The 13095-nt window shown below is 36.1% G+C and overlaps 1 protein-coding gene across 1 annotated transcript; it reads left to right on the forward strand.

Moving 5' to 3' along the window:
- Positions 1–5063: 5063 nt before the first annotated feature.
- Positions 5064–5963, forward strand: LOC131041836 (receptor-like protein EIX2). The gene has a single exon (XM_057975056.2). The coding sequence runs from the start codon at positions 5064–5066 to the stop codon at positions 5961–5963; it is 900 nt and encodes a 299-aa protein (XP_057831039.2).
- The last annotated feature ends 7132 nt before the right edge of the window (positions 5964–13095 follow it).

Consider the following 13095-nt stretch of genomic DNA (forward strand, 5'->3'; position numbering starts at 1 on the left):
TGTCCTTGCCCATTCCCAATTTCACCTTTTCATATTAATCCTTTGTATGAAACAAATTGTGCAAGAAGGTACACCAGGTAGGAAGTCATGGCGAATGAATTGGACCAATCTACATTCCTCAGCTGAAAAATCTAGGTTGTCACTTATAATCATGGACCAATTTACTAGTGTTCCTTTAAGACAATCCTGGATGAAGTAGAACATCCATCCATCAAAGATTTCTCCTTGCGGCATCCCCATCACTCTGTTGAGTAGGAATATCAAATCACTATACTCCTCCTTAAAATATATGCACATGTGTCTTGGGAGCCTTGGAATGATGAGAACTAGGCTCATTCATCCACTCTTTGTTAATTAAATTCTTGCATAAACCCATCTTCTTTGTGTATCTTTCTGCATATTCCTCCTTGGCCACATCCTTCATGTTTGTTCAACATGAAATCCCAAACACCTAAGCAATAGCACCCTCAACAAGGTAGGTGATGACAACACCCTTAGGAGTTTTGATCATTCTTGTGAGCAGATCATAATATCGTTCACACTCCAGGATAAGCTCACTACACTGTATGGACTGTGGAAATCTAGTAGCATGGAAAATGCCACTCTTCATAATGTTCGCATATGCTAGGGAAGGAACTTGATCTCCGACTCCGAACATATGCCGCTGCATTTGGTCAAAGTCTAGTAAATGCATGTTTGTATCAGTGATTTCCTTCCATCTCGATGAAATCTTAAGTTCTGAATAAAATCCAGTCTCCAGCATCTTCAATAGTTTTTTCCTCTCCTTATATCCAGACCTTGACATAGCACCTGTACGAAGCTCGAAATTTGACTTAGGAAAATAAATAATGCTCTTAATAAAATTCATGACTTTCTAAATATTTTAGCTAATTTAGAGCATGGAGTCAAGAAAATAATCCATACACCTGGCTAATTTTAACAATTAAATTCAAAGTATGACAACACTAAGGCATGGAAACCTTTCATAAAAATCACGAATACCTCCTTATGGCTAGAAAATATGCAAGATAAAATGCAAAGGAGTATACCGGATAAATGATGACTAAGGAAAGGTGTGAAAGGTTGTGTTTTCACACAATGAATGTCTGAAGACACCTTCCACAGTCAACAATGGAGATCAACAATTCTGAAGACAACTTGAAAAACAGACTTTTCAAACATTTTGTAGTCTTCAAAAATGTGCATAAACTCGATAAAAATCAGTTTTAATGATGAAAACAATCATATTTAGGAATGTAAGTGTGACTGGTAAAAATTAAATTTCTGAGGACAAGTCTGAAAATTAATTATTTCAGACTTACCAGCACCTTCCAAAATAGTTAAAAATCCCTGAAAGTGATAGGAAATATCTAAGGAATTAGCTCGAAGCAAAATCGCCAAAGTGGTTAGGTGGTTGGAAATGAAATTTTTTTATGACAACTACCTAACAATGGAGTTTGTAGACCTACAATAGTGATAAGATGATTCTGAAAATACATAGAAAAATCCACAAAATACCTCCAAATGCAAATCGCGAAAGTTGGAATTGGCTGGGCAAGAAAATTTGAAATTTGAAAATTAATGGCAACCATTAATGGCTGTCAAATCTGAAGCAAACCTCAAATCTAAAGTTAATCAGCAAGCTGAAATGATGACAACCACCAAGAATGCATGAAAATCACCAAAATTTGGCACCAAATCACTCCCAAACTAAAATCAAAATTTTCCTAGCTATGGTGCCATACTAAAATTTTGAAAATGTCATAAATGGCAGCCTGGATCTGCGACAATGGAGGTCTTGAACAACAAGAAAAAAATGGAGGAAAATATTGCCCAAGTCTCCAAACACAAAATCGCCACTTTTCACCAAAAATCACCAAATTTGGAAGAATCGCCAAACTTAGCAAAAATAAAAATTCTGGAACTGGTCTTTAATGGCAGCAAAGGGGACTAGATTAGCAAGCTAGAAAAAAGAGAGGAAAGGATCCTCAACCCAACACTTCACTTCAATCACTTGCTAAAATTCACCCAACTTGGAGAAAAATCGCCTTTCATGGAGACACCTGACAGATTTAATAATAAAATAATGCTAAGGCTCCTCTCTTATACTTTCTTTTACCTCTTACTTTCACCACACAAGCAATGTGGGATAAAACACTTGCTCAAATACTTGCTTGGTAAAAACCTAACTTGCTTCTAGAAGGTTCAAAATATTAAATGATTATTGCAAGTTATTTAATTTTGCTTTTAAAATTTTAAATAATCATTAATAATTATTTAAAAGAAAAAATGGGGCTCATTTATTAATTATTGCAATTTAAATCCAAAATTAAGCCTCCTAGGGAAAATCGACTTGGGTTGCGATTGAAAAATCCCTTTAAAAATCATTAAAATTGTCAAAAATTCCCCATAAGGGAAAATCGATCCTAGCTTGGACAAAAATCCATAAATAAATTTATCAAAAATGCACACAAAACTCCCCAGGGGAAAATTGATGGCAGTCTGGATTGAAAAATACTCACTTTACTTGGAAAAATACTCCCTGGTGGAAAATCGACCTCAATCTGGATGAAAATCCGGACTCAAAACTCATCAAAATGCACCCAGTGGAAAATCGACCTCTGTCTAGATGAAAATCCGAGCAAAAATCCATAGTCACTTGTCACAAAACGTCCTAGTGGAAAATCGACCCAGGCATGGAATCATCCTTAATGTTGTCCGCACTACAGTCCGCACTCCAATCCGCACTCCTAGTGGAAAATCGATGGCAGTCTAGATAAATCCTAACACTTAGCCAAATTTTAGCACTCCTAGGGGAAAATCGATCCAAGTATGGATAAATAGTGGGGAAAATAGTAGCCAGTATCGATTCCAAGGGAAACCCATGTATAGTGTGGATTTTGAGTAGGGGAATGGGTTGGGTAGTCTAGAATATGAGGGGAAAAGAACTTCTAGCATGGATGTTGACCCTCTAACCCTTGGAAAATGGATTCCCTTAGGAATTTGACATTTTAATCACTCAAAATCACTTAGAAAATTTAAATTTAGACTAGACTTAGGCAAATTTTCCAAAATATGAGCAACATGCTAGGAAAATATTGGAATAAAGTACAAAATCAATTTAAATAATACCTTAGGAATGAGAAAACAACTCCAAAAGGTCTATGAATACCTTGGCACTTTAAAATCACTAATGCACGTGATTAAAAACATGTTAACGCTCAAAAGGTCAAACACTTAGACAAAACTTACGATCATTAAAATATCAATGTTTGCAACTTGATCCTAACACTTCAAAAACCCTAGACGACACTAGGCATGATCAAAACTCTAAGACTCAGGCACGGGAAACACAAAATTGCCCACTAAGCAGCCAAAACCCTAACCTAACAACGTAGAAAGCCAGAAAAAAGGGGGTCCCTGTTAGCAATGGGGAGATGTGTGAAAAGGTCACAACACTATGAAATAACACTTTCTTTCATGTTATCCCTGAATCCCTCTGGAAACCATCTGCAAGGTCATCTTCTTGCCAATATTTCAACTAGGATATCTGAGTTGGACATGTTTAGAAATGCATTGAGTGGATATATACCACTTTTCTTGCCTACTATTCTTGAAGTACTGATGGTCAATGACAATTCACTGCTTGGCAATATTCCTCCAAGCTTGTGCAATATGTCTTGGCTACAAGAACTAAATCTAGCAAACAATAAATTGGATGGGATTATTCCTGTTAGCTTTACCAATTGTGTGTTAGAATAACCGATGGACAACTGAGAGGGAGGGGTGAATCAGTTGTCAGTAGATTCTATTAATCAAACCACTTTATAACCTTTAATCAGAGCACATAAACATTAAATACCGGAATAGCAGAATCAGATACCGGTAAGGAATAAAACTTAAGAGTAAAACAGAGAATCAACACAAAGTAACCATACCACATAACACCATGATTTTTACGTGGAAAACCTGATAAAGGGAAAAACCACGGTGGGAAGCCTACCCACAGTCAGATAATACTTCTGCTTGGAAAGTATGTGATACAATAAGGGGCCTGCACATGTAGGAAGGCACACTGCCTAGAGCGTACTGCTCATTACAAAGGAGTCTCACTGCCTATAAAGAGGCTATAACCACCTCAATATAATTGGACAACAATCCAAAAGAATGAACTGCCAATGATAGCATCTACCATGTCTGATTATAGTCTCGGTTAAGCTCAATACCGGAGGCCTTTGATCTCTTACATAAACCCAATTTGATCACCTATGATCGACCAAATCTCCTTCGCATATGATATTTCATTCTATGACCATTACCACCACAATCTACAATGAGATCTTACATCAATTTATACAAACCCTAAGGCCTAAACCAATTAGGTCGGCCACCTAAAAGATATTACAATAAGATCATTGCATTCAACCACATTTCAATGATATAACATGTCAGTTTTAGACCAAAACAACATTAACCAATCCATAAATCATCCCAGTTTCATGTAGAGAACACGTAACATGATACCGATCTATAACCTGGACGCAAATAGATCCACCACACCAAAGCGATGTCTCCAATCAGTCGAGGCATGAACAAAGATCACCTTCTACATCCCGAATTCCATCTAGATGCCGCACCAACACCACTTAGGCATCCTGTCAAAGATTCTCAGTAAAAGCTCTGTCGATAAAACCCTAAAACCTTATCGGTATAGGCTTATTAGAGTGTATGATGGCATCCGATCAACAAGTCAATACCAACTGACCAAAATATACTCCAGAAACATGCAACACATCAAACCAAACATATTCCATTGATCCAAACATGTCGGTAGTATCCAACTGATAGTCCCTTCTGCCGGTAACACTGGTTCTTGTACAGGTAACCAAAATATGTCTGCCGGTAACCAATCATAATAGCTAGTGTTGACATCAATGACAAAACATCAATGCAACACATAATCAATTCCTTCATATTGCCAACATTGTGAGGGGCTTGCAGTACTAAATTTGAAGGATAATAGTTTCGATGGAAGCATACCCCATGAGTTTGGTAAGCTGCCCATGGAATCCTTCATAATTAAGAACAATAAGCTAAGTGGTCTTTTTCCTTCATTAACAGATTGTACATCTATAAAAATAATTGATTTTGGGCATAACTCATTTAAAGGTCCGATTCCAAAGACAATTGAGAATCTTTCAGCCCTACAGGTGCTGGTCGTAAAGGGTAATTATTTCAGAGGCAGTATTCCTTCAGAAATTAGCAACCTGAAACACCTTCAGATGCTCGACCTTTCATCAAATCAGATATCAGGGTTTATTCTGAACAACATTCTATATTTAAAAGCAATGACCTTAACATATGATAAATTTAATATGAATGTCAAGGGTATAGATCTCTCAAAAAATCATTTGAATGGAGAGCTTCCTTCTAATTTTGGCAAGCTTAAAGGTTTGCAGTTTCTTAATCTGTCCAATAACAATATCAACGGTACTATTCCAAGTACTTTGTGGGAAATAAGTAAGCTAGCAGTGCTGGACCTTTCTTCAAACGGCATTTCTGGAAATATCCCTTTGGAGCTTGAATCTCTATGCTACTTGGGATCTTTAAATTTGTCCAACAACCACCTATCGGGAAGCATACCGCAAGGAGTATTGATGATGACATTTGGCCAGTCATCTCATTCAGGGAATCCAAATTTATGGGGCTGTCCACTTGTGAAGAATTGTTCTTGGCCACAATTTGCTCCACCTGTTTCTATTACTGATGACGAAGATGACAGTAAAGAGAAGAGAAAGAAAATACCATGGTATGGGATTAGACAGGGATTTTCACATGGAGTGGTTTTTGCTGGTTTACTGTTATTACTTGTGGTGAGAAAGAGTTGGAGACAGAAGTTTTTCAAGGGGGTTGACATGACTGTGAACTTTTTGTGTCCTTTCTTCTACAATAGGCGATTATGAAGGGGTTTTTATTCACCAAACTCAGTTGTGTGTCTTGCTTAACATTATCATATATGGAATCATTTCAAAGAAGGGCCTTCTGTCTTTTGTGGTGTTCAATTCACTTTTTGGGAATTGATAAAAAATAAAAGAGATACTATTTCTTCCATGACCTGTGAGGCTTATTCTTTCCATTTTATGGAAATTTAAAATTTACATAATATCATATCAAAATGTTGCATTTAAATTTAAGAAAATCACATCAAGTAGACGTTTATTATCTTTTCCTTTACAAAAACAACATTACCTTTGTCAATCTAGGAACAAGTGTACATATTAGTTGTGCTTCATGCAATAATTGAAGAGAACTTTAGTGACTCAAGAAATATGACAGGGAAACTCAACCGCTAACCAAGAATGCAAGATGTTGAGTCCCTCCCACAATATTGAATACAGTTGCCTAACCAGTAAATTTCAACAGCATAATGTTAGAGTCTCTCCTACTGAAAGGCTTGAGTTCCTCTTTTTCATAATTAAATTTAAAAATCAGATAAAACCGTTCAAACTGCTGATGATGTTCTAAAACCCATATATATAACTCAACTGGTAACCAAGAATGCAAGATGTTGAATCCCTCCCACAACATTGAATACAGTTGCCTAAACAATAAATTTCAACAGCATAATGTTAGACTCTCTCCTACTGAAAGGCTTGAGTTCCTCTTTTTCATAACTACATTAAAAAATTAGATTAAACAATTCAAACTACTGATGATGTTCTACAACCCATATTTATGTGTGTGTAATTTTCTAATCACTGAATGATTATTTGGAGTAGTTGGATAAGTTAGGGAAGTCAGTGATTATCTTCTTTCTCTGCTAGTTTGGACAGTTTGTTTTGAGACCAACTTGCCTCCCCTGATCAAGCAATTACAAACTAGAAATTAGAATTCGTGGTTTCTAGATCTCTTTTAAATACTGTTACAAACTAGCCTAGAGTATTCCTTTTACAGAAATTCAGTGATATGATACATGGATGACACACAACTTCTAAAAGCATTTGGTTCAAATACAGAAAAAGTTCAATACATCTAAAACTAACATTTATTCAACCTTAATTGCAAATCAATTTGGCAGTTTATTTATTAAGCGCCTGTGCATAAGTTAAGTGCTAGTTGTGCATAAAGACGGGTTTGGACCTTCACACCAAAATTGCAATGACTCCCATTTAAGGAATGCTATATGTTCTAATGCTTAGTTGATGTGTATCCATCCATCTATTTTAGATTAGCGTTTTCAAGTGATGTTGGGGTGTGATGTCTTTCTACTGTCTTTTTTCAAAAACAGTTGGCATTATTCTTTCAAATGGAAAAGAGGTGTGATGGAAAGATTAGCATTGTGAGTTTATGCATGATTAAAGTACATATAGAGCGCACTTTCAGTTTTTAAAAGTTATATAACAAAAACACTTTTCTACTGTAAAGATAGAAGAAAATTCTTATGTCAACAAGCCTGGAATATTCACGTCTCTAGCGAAAGGCAAAGACGTTGGAGAGGGAAAAAAAAATTACACATACATTTAACAAATGTTTGAAGTCTGCAATATCCATGCGGTGCAACTTTTCACCTACGTGGTCACACCCGTAAGAGAATATATAAGATAGTTGTGTAGAAACTAGAGTCAATATAAAGTAACATTAACAGATGAGCATTAGGTATTATAATTGTTTATTGCTTAGTCATCTTTTATGCGAGTTTATTTACAATTTGAAATCTAATAACAATATATGGGAGAGGATTTAGTAGTTGGGCGTCCTAATTTCACTCTTATTAAAATCTTATTTGAAAATTTCAAATCACTCCCAAGTTTTTACAGAAAGGGTCATATCATTGAGTATGATGCCACATCAGAATGCTTTTGCCAAGGTGTCCAAAACAGCTCCAAAAAAAGGTGAGACCAATAGTCATGCATAAGGGGTCCCCATACTTGTGCAGCTGATGTGGCATCACATGATTGGTTGCTTTTTACATGTAAGGGTACATTTTATTCAATTTTGGGTATTAAAGTCTTAACTATTTGTGCAATGTTGTCAAAAAAATTGGACATTAAATCAACAGGTGCTATCACAACAATTGAAATGCACTCAATTACTAGATCCTCTCCCCCTGACATTTCTAACTAAGATAAAAGTACAGGCCCTGACATTTGTGACTAAGATAAATTTTAACATATATGTACCATTGATGACAAAAAAACATAGATGCATCCAAAAATATGAACTGTGAAAAAATTGTTTTCTTTAACCAAGTAAGATACACAATCTGAATCAATTCAGTAGAAATAGACGGTGAGCATCAAAACCTCTAGTGATGGAGGAAAAACTAAAACAGTAGATACAAAACTAGTGATATTGGTTTCCACCGCCTGGACACTTGAACAGGCCTTCCAAGACTCATCCAGGATGCAGCAGGACTAACTTTCCTCCCTACAATCATATGAGGAAGTTGCTAATTTATTGAATCTGTTCATTTTTCTATTTTTGGTTTTGAGCTGTGTGTAACGATGAAAAGTATCTCACACAATTGAAAAATCAGAAATGAAAAAAATTACATGAGTTCAATCGAATCTGTTCATTTCAATATTTTCTATTAATGTTGAAAGCTTCCAAAATCTATCAATCACCACATTGTGTTGAGATACCCGGAAGTATTAGTATTGGCTCAGAAGATACAGATTTCTTATGACTGAAACCTAAAAACTTCATATCTCTGTCCATTGCAACATCTGACTTTGTGCATCATGCAACAAAGTATGGACTATGAATGGTGACATCACTGACAACCAAGGGGATATACTTACAGGGGATAATGGACTTCATATGAGCATATGCATTTTATTGAAGAGGAGATGGCAAAGCTGGAAGACAGCTTATATACCAACAATTGTTGGGAAGGTAGATAGTGTAATCAAGACCAGATGGTCAAACCTTTGAAAGATAGATAATGATTATAGGTTCAATTTCCTTGCTTTATTTGTTGCATAAGTAAAAATAGCACATGTGACCCGGACGTTATAAGACTGGTGTCCCTGCCTAACTATGACAGAATATGTATATGTATAGAATAATGTCCACAGGAAAGAAACAGATATCCACTTTCGTAATTAAAACGCAAACATAAGTTTCTCGATGTGCAAGAAAATGAACACAGGAGTACCAGTATACATGTTGATAAGTGATGCTGCTCTAGCATGCAGCTTCATGCAACTCCAGTTTGGACATGAAGCTATCCATTCATCATCATGTATAAGCTATTTTTAGTTAATAGTTTTTTTTTGTTTATTCATGCAAATAAAGCATGTACTCCAGCATGCATGAATCCTTAGGACTATTTAGTTTTATTTTTTGCATGAGTTTGTTTTTAGTAAATAAAGCATGTTGTGCATGCACTTATTGTATTCTTAATTTAGGGAGTATATTGCTTTTTTTAGTTTGAGAGCCTTAGTAACTTTCTATGCAAAGCTAGGAATATATTTAGAACTGCAGTTATTATTTATTCTTCTAGACTGCAAATTCTTTATATATACGGCCTCTATGTAATTTTTTAATTAAGCTTCAATAAAGATATTGGTGTTTTTCTTCTTTTTGCTGTTATTGTTTGCTAATCAGTTGGTTCAGAGAGGATAAATCAGGTTCAAAATTCTACAAGTGGTATCAGAGCAGGTAAAATTGTTTTGGGTTAAAGTTTTATTGTTGGAATTTCGCCAAAGTTAATCATGTCGAATTCTAACCATATGCCCGTTCCAGAATTTGATGGGAATGATTATGATTATTGGTGCATTAAGATGTTGACCTTTTTGATTGGAAAATATTTGTGGGAGATTATTGAATCAGGTTATGAAGAGCCAACTGATTGGAATGCCCTTACAGCCAATGAAAGAACAGCAAGAAAGGAAGCAAGGAAAAAGAATGCTCAAGCTTTGTTTCACATTCAGATAGCTCTTGATAAGAGCTTATTTCCAAGAATATTAGGAGCAACAACTACCAAAGATGCCTGAAAGACTCTACAAGAAGCTTACCAGGGTAGTGATCAAGTTAAAGTGGTCAAGCTTTAGACATTGAAGCGAGAGTTTGAGAATTTGAAGATGCAAGAAGCTGAAAGTATAAGTGATTATTGTGTCAGAGTCAAAGATGTAGTCAATAAAATGGATACACTTAGAGAAATTGTAAGCAATGAAGTTTTGATTAAAAAGGTGTTGAGATCTTTGACACCCAGATGGAATCATGTAGCAATAATCATAGAAGAAAGCAAGGATTTGACAAAACTACAGTTTGATCAACTGGTTGGATCCCTGATGTCTCATGAAGAAAGATTGAAAGATTCTTTTGAAGGTGTAGAGAAAGCGTTTTCCTATAAATTGCTAATCACAAAAGATGAAGATACAAGCAGCAGTAGTGCCAAAATCAATCAAGGCCAAGGTAAAGGGCAAAGCCAAAATTCTTCTAGAGGTAGAGGAAGAGGTGGCTCAAGAGGAAGTGGTGGTTTCAGAGGAAGAGGTAGAGGCAGATTTGATAAGAGAAATGTTCAATGTTACCATTTTAATAGGTATGGCCACTTTGAAAGAGAATGCAGATTGAAAGAAGGTAAAAGTGCTAACTATGCTCAAGAAAGTAGTGACAATCCTCCTGATCACTTATTTTTATCTTATGCCAAGGGTGAAAATACTAGTAAAGATGTTTGGTACCTAGATTCTGGATGCTCTAACCATATGACAGGGAATGAGAAGTTGTTCTCAACAAAGGATGGAAGTTTTAAATCCAAGATCCAGCTTGGTGATGATAAATCATTGGAGGTTGCTGCCAAAGGAGCTATAGAGGTCCAAACAAAAGAAGGTATAAAGAGTATTCATGATATTTATTATACTCCACAATTGAAGCACAATTTGTTAAGTGTTGGGCAGCTATGTGAGAAAAATTATAAAGTAGTCTTTGAAAATAAGACTTGTACTATCTATGATAAGAATAAGGATAATAGGGTGATCATTGTTGTTCCTATGACAAGAAATAGGATGTTCCCCTTGAGGTTTGGTGAACATAACAATAGTTTGGCAAATATGGCTTATGAGGATTCAAGTTGGTTATGGCATCTCAGGTATGGGCATTTAAATTTTCATAGTTTGAAGTTTCTAGCCTCACATGCATTAGTTTTTGGTTTGCCCAAGGTTGAGGAACACAAGGAGGTTTGCGAAGGTTGTGCTAAAGGAAAGCATGCAAGAGAAAAGTTTCCAAAGGGCAATGCATGGAGGGCTCATCACCCACTTCAGCTTGTTCATTCAGATATATGTGGTCCTATGCAGACTAAGAGTTTGGGTAAGTCATCATATTTCATCACTTTTATTGATGATTACTCACGAAATTGTTGGGTATATTTTTTGAAGGCCAAAGATGAAGCCTTGGATACATTCAAGAAGTTTAAAGCCCTTGTGGAAAATGAGAAAGGGTGCAAGATCAAATGTTTAAGGACTGATCATGGAGGAGAATTTTGCTCAAAGGCTTTCCAAAATTATTGTGATTTTAATGGCATCAAGAGGCAACTTACTACTGCATACACACCTCAACAAAATGGAGTAGCTGAAAGGAAGAATCGTACTATGGTTGAAATGGCAAGGTGCATGTTACAAACCAAGGGATTGAGCAATTGTTATTGGGGAGATGGAGTTGCTACAACGGTGTACATCCTCAACCGTAGCCCCACCAGTACACTAAAAAAGATGACTCCTTATGAAGCTTGGTATGGTAAAAGGCCTAATGTTAATCATTTCAAAGTTTTTGGTTGTTTGGCTTATGTGCATGTACCGGATCAGAATAGACAGAAGTTAGATGCAAAGAGTGAGTCATGTATTTTTATTGGGTATAGTGAGAAAAACAAGGCTTATAGATTGTATAATCCCCTCACTAACAAGCTTATTGTCTCAAGAGATGTGATTTTTGATGAAGAGGGAGTTTATGGTCATAAAAAAGGCCATGTTGAGAAGCCAAAATCTATTTTGAATGATGATATAATTGCTGATATTGATCATGAGCAGCCATCTAATGTTTCTATATCCAGTGGTTTAACTCCACCAAGCAATCCTTCATCAAGTACTTTAGTATCAAGTTCAAGTCCAGCTTCTTCTCCAAGTTCTACAAGGAAAGTAAGGAGATTGAGTGATATCTACCAAAAGAGTGGAAATCAAGTACATGAAGAAAACCCAATAGGTGAGACAGTGAATTTTGCTTTATTAGCCAAGGCTGATTTTGAACCATCATGTTTTGAAGATGCATGTACTAATGAAGTTTGGGTGAAAGCCATGGAAGAAGAGATGGATTCCATTCACAGGAATGACACTTGGGAGTTAACAGAACTTCCACATGACAAAAAAAGGATTGGCACCAAATGGGTCTACAAGACCAAATTTAACAGTGATGGGAGTGTTGAAAGACACAAGGCAAGATTAGTTGCTAAAGGCTTCACACAGAAATATGGAATTGACTATGAAGAGACATTTGCACCAGTAGCAAGACAAGAGACCATACTAATGCTGATTTCATTAGCAGCTCAGAAGAAGTGAAGCATACATCATATGGACGTGAAAAGTGCCTTCTTGAATGGGTACTTAGAAGAGGAAGTATATGTGGAGCAGCCACAAGGTTTTGAAGTGGAAGGAAAAGATAATTATGTCTACAAGTTGAAGAAGGCTTTGTATGGTCTCAAGCAAGCACCAAGAGCGTGGTATGCCAGGATTGATGGATACTTTCAGGAGAATGGCTTCCAGAGAAGTAACAATGATCCTACCCTATACTACAAACAAGAAGGTACTGATATTCTCATCATAAGTTTGTATGTTGATGATCTTTTGTATATTGGTAGTAGTTCTAAGATGAAAGATAAATTCAAAGCTGCTATGATGAAAGAATTTGAGATGAAAGATCTTGGTCTAATGAAATATTTTCTAGGAATGGAGGTTTATCAAAGTAAGGATGAGATTTTCATTTGTCAAACAAAGTATGCACAGGATATGCTGAAGAAATTTAATATGACTGATTGTAACCCTGCCTCCACTCCAAGTGCTCATGGAGATTTGTTATGTAGAGATGATGGTGCTGATTTAGTTG

The sequence above is a fragment of the Cryptomeria japonica genome, chromosome 11 (genome assembly GCF_030272615.1).
Source record: "Cryptomeria japonica chromosome 11, Sugi_1.0, whole genome shotgun sequence".
Taxonomy (NCBI): domain Eukaryota; kingdom Viridiplantae; phylum Streptophyta; class Pinopsida; order Cupressales; family Cupressaceae; genus Cryptomeria; species Cryptomeria japonica.